The sequence below is a fragment of the Panthera pardus genome, unplaced genomic scaffold (assembly GCF_024362965.1).
Source record: "Panthera pardus isolate Hobbes unplaced genomic scaffold, ASM2436296v1 HiC_scaffold_8, whole genome shotgun sequence".
Taxonomy (NCBI): domain Eukaryota; kingdom Metazoa; phylum Chordata; class Mammalia; order Carnivora; family Felidae; genus Panthera; species Panthera pardus.
In genome coordinates this window covers 45512173-45525431 of record NW_026527013.1, presented here as the reverse complement: position 1 = coordinate 45525431, position 13259 = coordinate 45512173, and the positions used below count along the sequence as shown (strand labels likewise).

At 40.2% G+C, this 13259-nt stretch overlaps 1 protein-coding gene across 7 annotated transcripts in view; it reads right to left on the bottom strand.

The window, feature by feature from the left end:
- Positions 1-216: 216 nt before the first annotated feature.
- The window catches only part of LOC109254642 (contactin-4), an 893345-nt gene continuing 880302 nt past the window's right edge, over positions 217-13259 (bottom strand). For 6 of the 7 annotated variants that reach the window (XM_019428734.2, XM_019428733.2, XM_019428737.2 and 3 more), the window contains 5 exons: positions 12445-12557; positions 11478-11664; positions 10933-11045; positions 5582-5750; positions 217-2888 (listed from right to left, as the gene is read on the bottom strand). In XM_019428734.2, the coding sequence (XP_019284279.1) occupies positions 2788-2888; positions 5582-5750; positions 10933-11045; positions 11478-11664; positions 12445-12557 (683 nt within the window). In that variant the 3' untranslated portion in view covers positions 217-2787. The remainder of the gene's footprint in view (positions 2889-5581; positions 5751-10932; positions 11046-11477; positions 11665-12444; positions 12558-13259) is intronic. The other variant, XM_019428738.2, reaches the window with a different exon arrangement.

Below are 13259 nucleotides of genomic sequence, written 5' to 3'. Positions count from 1 at the left end.
AAATACCTTCAGCTCAGGTGGACTCAGTTAATCCAGGTCCTCATTTACCAGACGATGAAGCGGAGAGATAACAGGACTTTTTCAAAGCATAAAGTTTGAAGCCAGGCCTTCTAATGCTTTTCAGCACCTAACAAAAATAGTGACACGGTCTTCTCTGTTTGGGTCACTAGGGTACATAGGCGGGCAACTGATGCAAAATGCTACTTCAAAGACCCCTTCAATTAATCAATGATTATTTATTGCAAGGCACTGTGCTAGGCACTATGGAGAGTACATGGAAGATAAGACCAAAGTCCCTGCCCTCAAGGAGCTTACAATCTAGCTGGGAAGACAAGGCATAAGTACAAGGAAAATTAAGTAACAATACAGGAGTTAACTTAAAATGCAAGATAACAGTACAAGAGATTTCCAAAAGTAGTACCTGATTAATTACTAAATGAGTGGTATTGACAGGGATTGTAGCTAACCCAGAGGAAGGACATCCTAAAGGGCTGAGGTGTGGGAAGACTTCGCGGACGCCTGGGGCTGGAGCTACCCTAGGACAGTCAGGAATTGGGTGAGAAATAAGGGTGGGGAGGGCATGTCAGGAGGGGTCAGCCATACATCAAAAGGCACAGAGGTGAGACCAAAAGCAAGCAGTGTTCAGGGGCCAGTGAGGGCTCAGTGTAGCTGGGTACAAAGTTAAGTTGTTATTAGACTAAGGGCCTTAAACGATCAAGTTTAGATTTTATCCTTTTGGCTATGGGGTTGAGGAAAGCTTAAAACAACAGATATCCATAGGTTAAATATGCAAAAGACTTAGGTAATCAAGAGGAAATATTCAAGTTTGATCTTCAGGACATTTATTTGTGGATTCTGACCCTCTCTGCTTGCAAAGAGGATTTGAAATGGTGTCTTCGGGGTTGTCAATTCCAAAGGGATACTCTGAGTCACCTAACTTTGGATCATGGCCAGAGACTTTGGAGTCCCTCTGTCATGTCAAATTATAACTAGCACAAGGGTGAGCTAACAAATTCCCTGACAGGCAGGCAGGAAAAATGCTCCCAAAAGACAAGTATCTTTACAAATGACAGAATATTTATTAACAATACCTTTAAAAAAAGATTACATATGCTAGATCACTGGTAAATATCATTTACACTGGGGTCGGGAACTACCTGGGGTATCATTTTTTTTTCATTCATTTTATTGTTTTGTTGATTTTTTTGTGTGTGTGATTTTAAGTTTTGTTTTATTTTAACATAGAAGTAACCATATCAAACTAAGAAAGGAACACAGCTTGAAATACTGACAATAATTTTTTTTTCTGGTTACCACCCTATTTTTTACACAAGTGGAATCCTGATTAGGACAGGACCTTGTTGGATAAATAGAGTGAGAAGGTTGAAAATTTAACTTATATTATTTGTAAGCAAAAAATGACAAATTACAGGCAAATTTGAGCTCTCAAGAAAGAATAAAAGGTGGCAGAGTGTTCACATGTGAAAATTTTTATAGAAAATTTCATTGCCTTTTATATGCACTGTTCCACAAGTGTCAGCTGCTTACAAAACCTCCCCCATTATAACAAATAGTTCTTTTCATAAGAATATGTGTTTTTTTATATTGTAATTTCCCAATATGTGATTTTAAGACTTGGAAGGTAAAGCTTATAAAGCAACTAAGCTACTTACTGCAAAACAGGATAATCATCAAGATAACATACAGTTATACTAAAGATCTTTTGTAGTGTCGTGAAAAATTTCTTCGCAGCAACTATCTGCTGAAATAGGAGAAATGTGCCAAACTCCATACATGATTTTGATTCAAAAGAAGGGCTCTATTATTAAAGAGATACACATATATAAAGAAATTATGACTCCAACAACAGAGAATTACCTTTTTTAAAAATGTACATTCAAGACAGATACAGTTAAAGATAATAAAATTATCTTTTATCCTTTGAAAGAGTTGGTTGACTATAGTAACTTTTGGTCTATGTTACTACTGGATAGGTAACTTCAAATTTAATGTCTAAGATAATGCTACTACAGACACAATGCTAACTTAGCTGAGTGAAAAGAAAGTCTTACTGTACAATGCTAAATTCAGGGATGGGAATATTGCACAAGGTAACTCTTGGGCAGTTAGTTTAGGTTTCTAGTTCACAACCATTCCTGAAACCATCTCAAGTTGTGTTGAACAACAAAATTCACAAGAGGGTGGGAAAACATATTGTACATGTCAAAAAGGACTTGATTCAATGCGTTAACTATCCAAAGAGTCATTTACACATCGCAGCCTTAAGTTCCAGACCAAATCTTCAGCTGTTCTGCCACTGAATCCTTGTAAAACTGTACAGTTTATAATTTATTTATCAATATGAGTTTCAAACTTTTTCTTTAAAGGAAATATTTTCAAATAATAATTGTATGATTGTGTTGCCCATAGCATTTTACAGCAGAGGAAAAAATTAATATCTACATTTCATGTTAACTTTAAAAAATTCTATAAAACACTAAATATATAATAAAAAATATGCATATAAGGACATATGTAAACTGCTTTGGTAACATCATATTACAGATGTCTTCAGTGCATTGCAGAGTTTCCAAAGAAACTTCAGACAAAGCTAGGTTTGCTTTGAGGAAGTACTGTATAATGCCATTCCTAAAGAAGCAAAAAACATTTTTTTTTCCAGTAATAAGATGTACTTGAACAACAATATTACTTAGTACTGGGTGTCTTCAAAACAACTAGCTAAATGTTGCTTATATTATAAATAGCAAGTCCTTTAGATAACTTTTGTCATAAACTGGACCTAGCTGTGAGGGAAATCACGATCGTACTGATGGCTGACAGTGTGCATGCATTCGAAGTAGAAGGCCCGGCTCCTCTTGCATAGGCATCTGGAAAGACAGGATAATTTCATTCAGTATCACCTTGCCCGGGATACAATGGAAAGCAAGGCCACAGCACTTTTCGAAACAGTAGAAATGGCTAGATTCTACCAGAAATAACAATTTCCTAGTGATTTTTTATTTTTTATTTTATTTTAGTTTTTTTTTTTTAAGTTTATTTATTTTGAGAGAGAGAGGGAAGGAGAGAGAGTATGGGAAGGGCAGAGAGACGGGGGAGAGAGAGAGAGAGAGAGAGAGAGAGAGAGAGAGAGAGAGAATATCCCAAGCAGGCTCTGTGCTGTCAGCGCAGAACCCGATGTAGGGCTTGAACTCATGAAGTGTGAGATCATGACCAGAGCAGAAACCAAGAGTAGGATGCTTAACCGACTGAGACACCCAGGTGCCCTTCTTAATGACTTTTTAATGTCAGTTCTATGACTACCTACCTAGGAACCTAAGAGCACCTTATGGGACATCTCCGGACCTCTGTGAAAGCATTTCATGAGGATGTCCACATCTAACGTAAGAAGAAACTTCAATATTACTAATAACATTGCTAATAACTATTACATCAGTGATGCAGCAAAATAAAAGTTGCTACTCCCTTTTGAATTCTACCTTTGTGCTGGGCACAGGGCACTGTGACACTTAATTCCTACAAAAACCTTAAGCACATCTGGTATTGTGACACTCTTTCACAGATGAGGAAATTAGGATCCAGAGAAGTAAGAAAACTTGTCTAAGATCAGTGAGTTAGTAAATAGCTGAACTGGGATTCAAATCCACATCTGTCTAAATATACCTCCCTTTTCCCCCAGAATAATCTCAATCCTTTTACATAAAACCTTTTCTTACAGGTCTTCCAGTTTTCATAGTTAACAGACTACCAGCTGTTGTTTGAGGCTCCTCCAAAATTGTAAGGTCTTTGACCAACAAAATGGACAATCTTTTGAGGAAGAGAACTTGTTTTTTTCTTTTTTTCACAGTCACATCCTTATTATCTAATATCAATTATATCAATATAATTGCTTAAGATACGTTTTTGTAATGAATAAACCAAGAATCACTGGTCTAAACAACAACAACAGAACAACAATGAAAATCCTTATAATGATAAGAAAGTATGAAGTGAGATTTTAACAAAGTGAGATGAACTGACCCCCAAACAAACCCCAATCTCAGGTTTTTGTGGCCTGGTGATTACTTCCACATCTCAGGTTCCACAAATTTGGTTCCTTTCAACAGAATTTAGAGCCCTTGCTTTAGTGAGATATAGAATCCAATTCTCCCCAGGTTGTTTTTGTTTTTTTTTAAGATAAAAATGCCTTTAGTGTCCACCTGAAAAAAGGGTGCAGTAAACATAAACTTTATCTGGAAATTGGCAAATCATCCTGAGTTGGGAGCATAGTTTGATACAGCTTCAGGGTCCCTATGAAGTCTTGTTGTATTTGTCCAATGCTTAGCAAATGCTTATTCAGGAGAAGGGTTAAATGACCAATGAACATTTTCTTTTCTGATGGGAAGCATCCAAATTTTATAGATGCAGTGAAAATTGCTTAGTGAGTGCCTTCCTATAAGTTGCTATCACACACTAGACCCTTTCCTCATCTGAAAAATAATGTGATGGATACCTAGCAGAGGGGCTGAAACTCAGGACGCTATGTTGAGAATTTTGTCCATGATTTAAAATATTATGTTGCCACTAATGGCTTGAAAATGTATATTTCCAGCCTACATTGAACCCCTTATCTCCAGGCAGTTAAATCCAAAAGCCAATGAAAATCTACACTAAGACTTCTAACTGCAATTTTTTTTTATTGTGGTAAAACATATGTGTTATAAAAGTTACCGCTGTAACTATTTTACAGTGAACGAGTCAGGGGCATGAAGTATACCCCAATGTTGTTCAACCAGCACCACTATCTAGGTCAAGGACTTTTTCATCACCACAACTGGAAACCCAGTACCCATTAAGCTGCAATTCACACCACTGGCCAGCCTCTACCAGTCACTAATCTGACTTCTGTGTCTATGGATTTGCCTTTTCTATTTTTTTTTAATAAATGAAATCATACAACAATAAAAAATAATATGCTGCTGAGATATCTGCAAACATAGTGCTTAAAAAACAGGATTGAATATATTTGCTCAAAAAAGAACATTCTTACATATTATTCAACAATCTTTGTCAACAGAGATAATCTTTGCTATACATGGACATGCGTGTTTATGTACACGTTATATACACACATTCAAAATAGTGCCAAGTTCAAAAGATTTTCAGCCACAGACATTGAGTTACATGGTCCTGCTAAAGACAAATTGCTACAGCACTTTAAAGACCCCTTTGTTTATTCCTCCTGAGTGACTCATGCTTTTAACTTTCTAAGCTGCAATTTCGCTGTTGTTGTAGATGCACACCACACAGGTCCACACGGGAAAACCTGTGTGATGGATTTGGGGCTGCTTAAATCTGATTTTTTGATTAGCAACTGATAAAATCAGTCAAAACTGGTCACATCGTCTTTTTGTGTGAAACCGCCTATGATCAGTGAACATCACTTGTCTGATGGAAGGGGACGGCACTGCCCATTTTTGGAGAAGACTTTCTTTGTGGGCTTCACTTTGTCTGAGCCCGGACTCACTGGCAAGGCTTAGGAGCTACAGCAGGGAGGGGCAAGGGAGGAAAAACACACTCTTACTTGATATCTTTGGAATTCGAATTTGTTCACTGGGGCTGCCATCTCCTCCATCACTGAATGGCTTAATTTCTATTATATAATCTTCATCAAAAGGCAAAGAGAGCTCCACTGATGTTTTATTTGTCTCAATGACAGATGTGCTGCTTTGTCTGTTCCATCTGTACAAGACCTGCCAATGCAGAAAGAACAGGTGTCACCTGCTGTCCTCACAAAAGCCCCAAAGATGGAGCATTCATTCATTCTCACCTCTGGGCACCAGAGAAATGTGGGAACACGGAGGTTGTCAGACTGCCCGCACACACTTGGGAGGCTCATTTATACCCGGGGGCACGTCTGCAGCCACCATTTCATGATGAGGAAAGCGTTTACAGGACACTGCAGCATGGGGATGGGGTTAGCATGAGTCACCCACCATGCCATGTGGCCTCACATAACCTCTGGAAGGCTCAGATAATACACCTGGAAGATAAATAACTCTTGGAGGATGTACAGAGCTCAGTTATACATGAGGGGCTCTGGCGTCGGAATCAACTTGGCCACTAGAAAGAGGACCAAAGTCCTCACTACCTACCTCTCTGGGCTTCATTTTCCTCATCTGTAAAACGGAAACAATCACACCCACCTTTCTGGGGTGTTTTCAAGGTTGCAAAAGGACTGACTGTAAGTGAAGGACTTGGCTCAAATGAAGCATGTAAGACATAGTATTTATGAAGATTTAAAGGGAACAAGAGATAAAAAACACACGTGGCAAAGGTGAGAAGCACAAGGAAGGCATCATACGTTATTATCACCATGAATCCTTTGGAGAAAGCACATTTCAGCACAGGGAGAGATTTCCAAAAGGCAAGGGCGGGAACCCCCTTTTCCTTGCACTGAGACCCCTTTTTGAGCTCTGTGGAAAACAGGGTATTATGTGGCAGTCACTGTCACTCCAGAAGTGTCTATAGCTTCACCGGTCCTATTCATGCATGCTTCCCTTCTTGGCCTCCCCTGGGTCTGGGTCTGGGTTGGTGGCTCATTTGACAAGGTACCCAACTAGGTCTCCCGAAAACACATCCACCTGCCTGCCTGGTATTTCCTACTCTGACTGCCATCAGCTATGATCAGAAACAAAATCTAAAAGCCTGGACAAGTGCATCTACTGTTTTGGATATAAAGACTGTGCTGATAACTATCCCATAAGTACTTTCTGATGTTTATTGTGACCTAGGTCCCTTATTGACATCACCATGTTTAACTGTCACAGCAATCTGACAAGACAGGCATTATTAGTCCTTGGCAAAGATGAGGAGCCTGAGGCCGGAAGATGTCACAGAGCTAGTGAGAATTCCTAACCCGTACTCTTAAATCACTACCATCCAGTACCTTCAGTTTCTGCTGGTAGTTAAGAAACATAGGGTTGGGTGAGATCAGTGGTCCTCAGTCTTGGCTGTGTGGTAGAAACACTTGGGGAACATGAGAAATACTGACGCTCAGGGGTTCTCAACAGGGTGGGAGGGCTGAAGGAACAATTTTGCTCCTCTCCCCCAGGGGGCATTTGGTGATGTCTGCAGACATTTGTGGTTGTCACCACAGGTGCTACTGTTTATTGGGTGGAGCCCAGGGATGCTGCAAAACAGCCTGCAATGAATGCAGAGGACAGTCCCCACGCTGAAAGTTATCCAGCTCAAATTGGCAGAAGTGAGGAGGCCCAGGAGAAGCCTGCTATGGCTCCACTCCAGAGGTAATGCTACAGAGGTAGGGGCCAGGCTGCGGTACTTAAAATGAGTTTGATGTGATGTTAATGTGGCTGTAAATCTTGCATTCGCTCAGGGGTCCTCAAGCCTGAGTGTGCATCAGAACTGCCTAGAGGGCTTGTTAAAACCCAGGTCACTAGACCCCACCCCAGAGTTTATGATTTAGTAGGTCTGACGTTGGACTTGAAAATTTGCATTTTCCCAAATAATGCCACTGCCTCTGGTTCAGGAACCACACTTTGAGAACCATAAGATTTGCTCACATTTCAAAATTCTGACCTGCTGAAGTTAGGGACATAAGGCCACTCTACTACTGCAATAAAAAGCAAACACAAGTAAAATTCATGAAATTCCCTTAAAATGGTATAGATCCCATTTGTTCCCTGGCATTTCATCACCTTAATTTATATCTCTCTAATACATGGTGGAAAACACAATTTCCTTAAGGTGGAAAGATTCATAAGTGTCCCCTTCCTTCTCCGGAACATCAGTTGTATCAAACTCAGCATCCCCTCGCTAATGATCAGGCTCAAATAAATCCTCAGGCACATTCAGGAGTGTCAAAGCGTCTCATCACGGCCCTTCAGGAACACGGGCTGGCTGATGGGATGCAAGGGCACATCTGGCTTTGAGGAATAAATTGCTTCTTTGATTTACCTCTGGTCCTTGCCAGAGCACAGAGACTTCAACTGGTTTCAAATATAAATCCAAAAGAAACACTTCCAGGAAAAAGCAGCCTTGCTATCAGCACTGCTTATCAGTCTTGTAATATTAGGGACTGCATTGGAACCTAAATAAGAGCCTGTAAAACCTTTATTTACACCAAACACTTGGTTCTGCTGATTGACTTGAAGGCTGTGCTTGCATTTCATATAACCCAGCGCAGAAGAAAAGCAGAAAGAGTGGATTCATGGGAGTAATGATAACAGTAGCAAACATTATTGAATGCTTACTTTGTGCTTCAACACTCTATGTTCTTCTTTTACGTGAAAAGTAAGAGTAATTTAAACTTTGTTCTTATCACATTAGACAACCTGACATTATTTCAGTTATAGTCTATTTCTCAATGTCTGGGTGAAACATCAAAGTGGAGATGTGTCCTAATTTATCAAAGATGATGAGTTTTTCCCCAAGAATCAGTAGGAGCCACTGAACTGGAGCCAATGGATCTCTGATTTTCTTATTAAATGTAGATCAATATATGAAGTGTCCAGACCATCAGTACTCAAAAAGAAAGTGAAATTACCGCCTCCCAAAGGTGTGCCTTGTGACCTGGACTTCAGTGACCCTTCAGGGATGGCCTTAGTGCACAGTTCTGTGCCTGTGTTCTTGCAGCTGTGGTCCATGGATATTTTTAAATCACTGAGATGCTCCCATAATCAAGACTAACAATACGACTCTCAGCTACATCCTTCCCCTATCCCTCAAAGTGCATTTTCTCTGCTCCTTGTTCTTCACTGGACGTCCCAAACCATTTCCCTGTATACTACAACAAACGACATTCAGGTGTTTTTATGTTGTATGGCTGTTTCCACTCTTTGGCTACAACCACACACAAGTGGTCTGGTTTTCGAGACCACTGTAGCAGAGAGAAAGATGAGGCAGTGATTGGTATCAGAGAGCCTAACTGTGTTATTTTGGCTTATGCTTTGATTCAAAACATAATCTATAGAATCTGGCGGAGAACCACTCCCCACCTCACTGACACAGACATATACTTGGAGCCTGGAGATGTCCTCACAAGCAACGAGAGATCTGTCACCACCTTCTACCATGTTATGTGATACCTGGCCCTGGGCAACTTCACTGTGGCTTTGGAGGGATCTGTCTGACATCTTCAATGAGGCCAGAGAACACTGTATGTTGTAAGTAGTAACACGGTTACCTCTTGAGATAGGAATTGTTATTACTCTGATTTCAAAAATGAGGACACTGAGACCTGAAGATAGTATGCAATTTTCCCAGGGTACCATGAACAGTAAGTGGTAGATTTAGCATTCAAATGTAGGTGGTCTGGGTCAATAGCCTATATGCTTAACTCAGTCTAGTTTGGCCACCATCTGTGTGGGAAAATTGCTTCCCCACTCTGGTCTCTGTCTTCATGAATGCAAAACAAGGGGGTTCATTAGTAGAAAACTGATAGTCCATGGGTCACATTTGGCCTGCATATGTTAAGTGTTTCGCTCTTACAGTGTTTATTTCATCTTACTATTTTATTTTATTTTGAGTTAGATGTCAACATTTACCAACCCCCCCAAATTATACATGAAACAATTTTGGGTTCTACTAACAAAATTAGAAGATATTGCCACACTGTTTGGTAATAATAGGCTAGAGCCCAGAATCCACTGCCTCTTCTGGACAATGAGAAAATCTCTAATTCATCACAGTCTCCAATATTTCCTATTGCATCACGTTGGCATGTGCCCACCTCAGGACCTTTGCACATCTTGTTCATTGTGCTTGGAACACTCCTTCCCAGAGAGCTGCCTATCTTCTTTCCTTTTTCATGGCCCAACTGAAATGTCTAGAGTAAAAGTTCAGAGAAAAATGAAGATACTAGGAAATTTCTCCTTTAATAAAAGAGAAAATGCAGCCCTAAGACGTTAAATGATTTAGAGTCACATAGTTAATAGAGGACCAAAATGTGGGCCTCCTAATTTATGCTAGAAGACCCTTCCAGAAGAGTTTGCTCTTATAAAAGGACACAGGAAAAGTTCTGCAGATGAGTCTCTAGGCAACGTTGCTCTGTTGGCATAATACAAATCACTGTGCCATGTGAAGGAAAGAAAAGGAAGTCGTGACAGGGAGCATTTTCCTGAATTCTTCTCTACTCATGTTACCCTAGGTTCTACCACCAACTACATCCACTCCTAATTCCAGCTGTGCTTTGATCAACTACTTTCCAACAGGTCCATGTCCTTTCATGAGCTCCCGACAGCACTGCCTCTATGCTACTCTCAACACTTCCTGCAAAAATGCCACACACCACAGCTTGCACGCCAGTTTTGTCTGGCCTGCATTGCATTGCCCCACACATTGCTTAAAAGTAACACAAAACAAGACAGTAACAATTCCTGTTAATTGTGGCACCAAGGCTAAACACTCTTTCTTTTCTAGCTAAATAAAGTCAGACTAATACTACGGGAGCAGGCAAATGAGTTGTCTAAAAACTCCCTGGTTTCTTTTTCTCTCTATAAATCTCCCTAATTATAGGAACAGGAACAAAAATGATTAACCATTCATAATACTGTTGATAAAAAAAAAAAAAAAAAAAAAAAAGACAACCAGGACAGGAACAAAACAAAGCTGACAGGAGAAATGTTACAGATGAGGTTTTTCCTGAGTTTTTGAAGACACACCTATAGGTTCTTCAACCATTTCTGAAAGACTCTGCCTGAGTCCAAAGAATCAGATTAGGCAATCTCTAACTCTGGCCTGTGGCCACGGACCATTTATAAAACTCAGAGCAAACCACTCTGGGGACAGAGATTCCTAGAGAGGCTGTGAGGCATCATCAGGGAAAGTGAGAACATAGTTCATATGACTTTGTGTGAAGAGACTGTTCTCACTAACAGCAGGATTAGGAGCCTCTGCAAAAAAGAAATTACCCACTTTGTATCCTTTTACTTCCGACTCATTATCTAGGGCCTTCACTTGATCCCAATTCAGGATAATTTTGGAGTCCGATGAATTCCATATGATGTTTCCGGGGGGTTGACTTGGTGCTATAAAAAAATTAAGATATACGAAGTCACAGATTATTAAGTCTCAATGGATTCTGAGGAATATCTCCTTACTAGAATTCAAGAGTGGAGGCAATTTAATGGGCTATTGCACTAATATGTGTCTTCAAGGTCACTAAAATCTGACGAGATACAGCATTGCAAATGGAAAAAGATTCACTTGGTCGCCTAACATTTATATCTAAAAGAAGTAGCCCTTCCCAATGAAGAGAAAAACATTTATCTTTCTGTCCTCTGGAGCAATGAATTTTGCATGGTATTCGGAAAGGTTCAGTTAAAATGCTAAGGTAAATTTGAATACACATAATGATACCAATTAGTATGCAAATGATCACTGGGAGGTGGGGATGGGGAATGAACTTGGGATATGTCTGATGAAATCCCTAAAATATTTCTGAACAAGAATGTTCTTACGTGGCTTTCTGGTTGTCACATTGACTGTTGCGCTGGACGGGCCTGTCCCTGCAGTATTATATGCCTTGACAGCTAAATGATACAGCGCGCTGCCTTTTAAATTGGTGATTTTTGTTGATGTCTGATTTCCAATTGTTCGTATTTTTCTAGCATTTTCTTCCTTGTCATCATGTCTCCAGTATTTAACCTGAGAAAATAAAAAGGAAGACTGTGGGAATCATACCTATTAGAGATATTTCCAATGGTAGCAGCTTTTTATTTTGTCTTTAAATTTTTTAAATGTTTATTTATTTTTGAGAGAGAGAGACAGAGCACAAGCAGGGGACAAGCAGAGAGAGAGAGGAAGACACAGAATCCAAAGCAGGCTCCAGGTTCTGAGCTGTCAGTACAGAGACGGATGTGGGGCTCAAACTCGTGAACCACGAGATCATGACCTGAGCTGAAGTAGGATGCTTAAACCACTGAGACACCCAGGCGCCTCATCTGATCTTTAAAATGCAGATTCTGATGATGGAGTTGATGTTTTCCTACCAACTCATAAGTAGAGCTTTCAGAGCCAATGGCTTTGTACGCCCCGAGCACTCGTGGGCAGTATGAAGGGCTCCCTTTCCGTTCTCAGCTTCATAGTGAGATAGAAAGTGGGCACAACCATTGTTGGCTATTTCTCACCTTTCCCCCACATTTGTTTTGAGTCCAAGTGGATACTGGGTGTATCAAAAGTCAAAGCTCATTTCTCCATTCTTCTTGTAAATTCTTAGATCTGCATCTATTTTGAAAAAGATTTCTGGAGTGTAGCAGGAAAAGGGTGCTTTCAGTGTAGAATGTCAGTGGTTCAATAAATATCTGCTAGAAGCCTTAACAAATCCCTCTAAATGGGAATCTGAGTCTTTTTCCCAATAGAGTGTATGTTGAAGTTCTCACTGAGGGGTGCATCTTTCCTGACCCAACGCACATATCTCTTGCTTACCTCATAGCCTTGTATCCGTCCTCTATTCTTCTCCATGGGGGAGGCCCAGAAAACTTCAATGTCTGTTGCAGACAGACTTCTGGCAAAGATGCTGGCTGGTGGTTTGGTGGGTTCTGCAGATGAGTGTGGAAAAAGTGATTACTTTATCAACTGCATCAGAACAGCTTCTAGATACTGGCATTATAAGGAGCAAATTGAGGCGCCTGGTTGGCTCAGTCAGTTAAGTGCTGACTTCAGCTCAGGTCATGATCTCATGGTTAGGGAGTTCAAGACCGGTGTCGGGCTCTGTGCTGACAGCTCAGAGCCTGGAATCTGCTTTGGATTCTCCATCTCTCTCTGCCCCTCCCCTGCTCATGCTCTGTCTCTGTCTCTCAAAAAGAAAAAAAAAAAAAAGTTAAAAAACTTTAAGTAAAATTCCAAGGAGCAAATAATCCATAGTTATATTACAGCCTTTAGTGATGAGGACACTAACACTCATTTTATAGAAGAGCTATGATTAACAACTAGAAGGTAGTTGTGACAGAAATGGTAAAGACAAAGTCTTTGATTTCTAAATTTGGGGGTAGCTGGAAGGGAAGCAACCCAGGACTCCTTAAGTTCAAGCACCAAGTTTTCATAGCTAGCAAATCCTTTAATACACACCCTTATTTAAACATCTCCTTTTTTAAATGTTATTTATTTTGAGAGAGAGATAGAGAAAGAACAGTGGAGAGGCAGAGAGAGAGGGAGACAGAGAATCCCAAGCAGACTCCACACTGTCAACATGGAGCCCGATGCAGGGCTCAAACTCATGAACCATGAAATCATGACCTGAG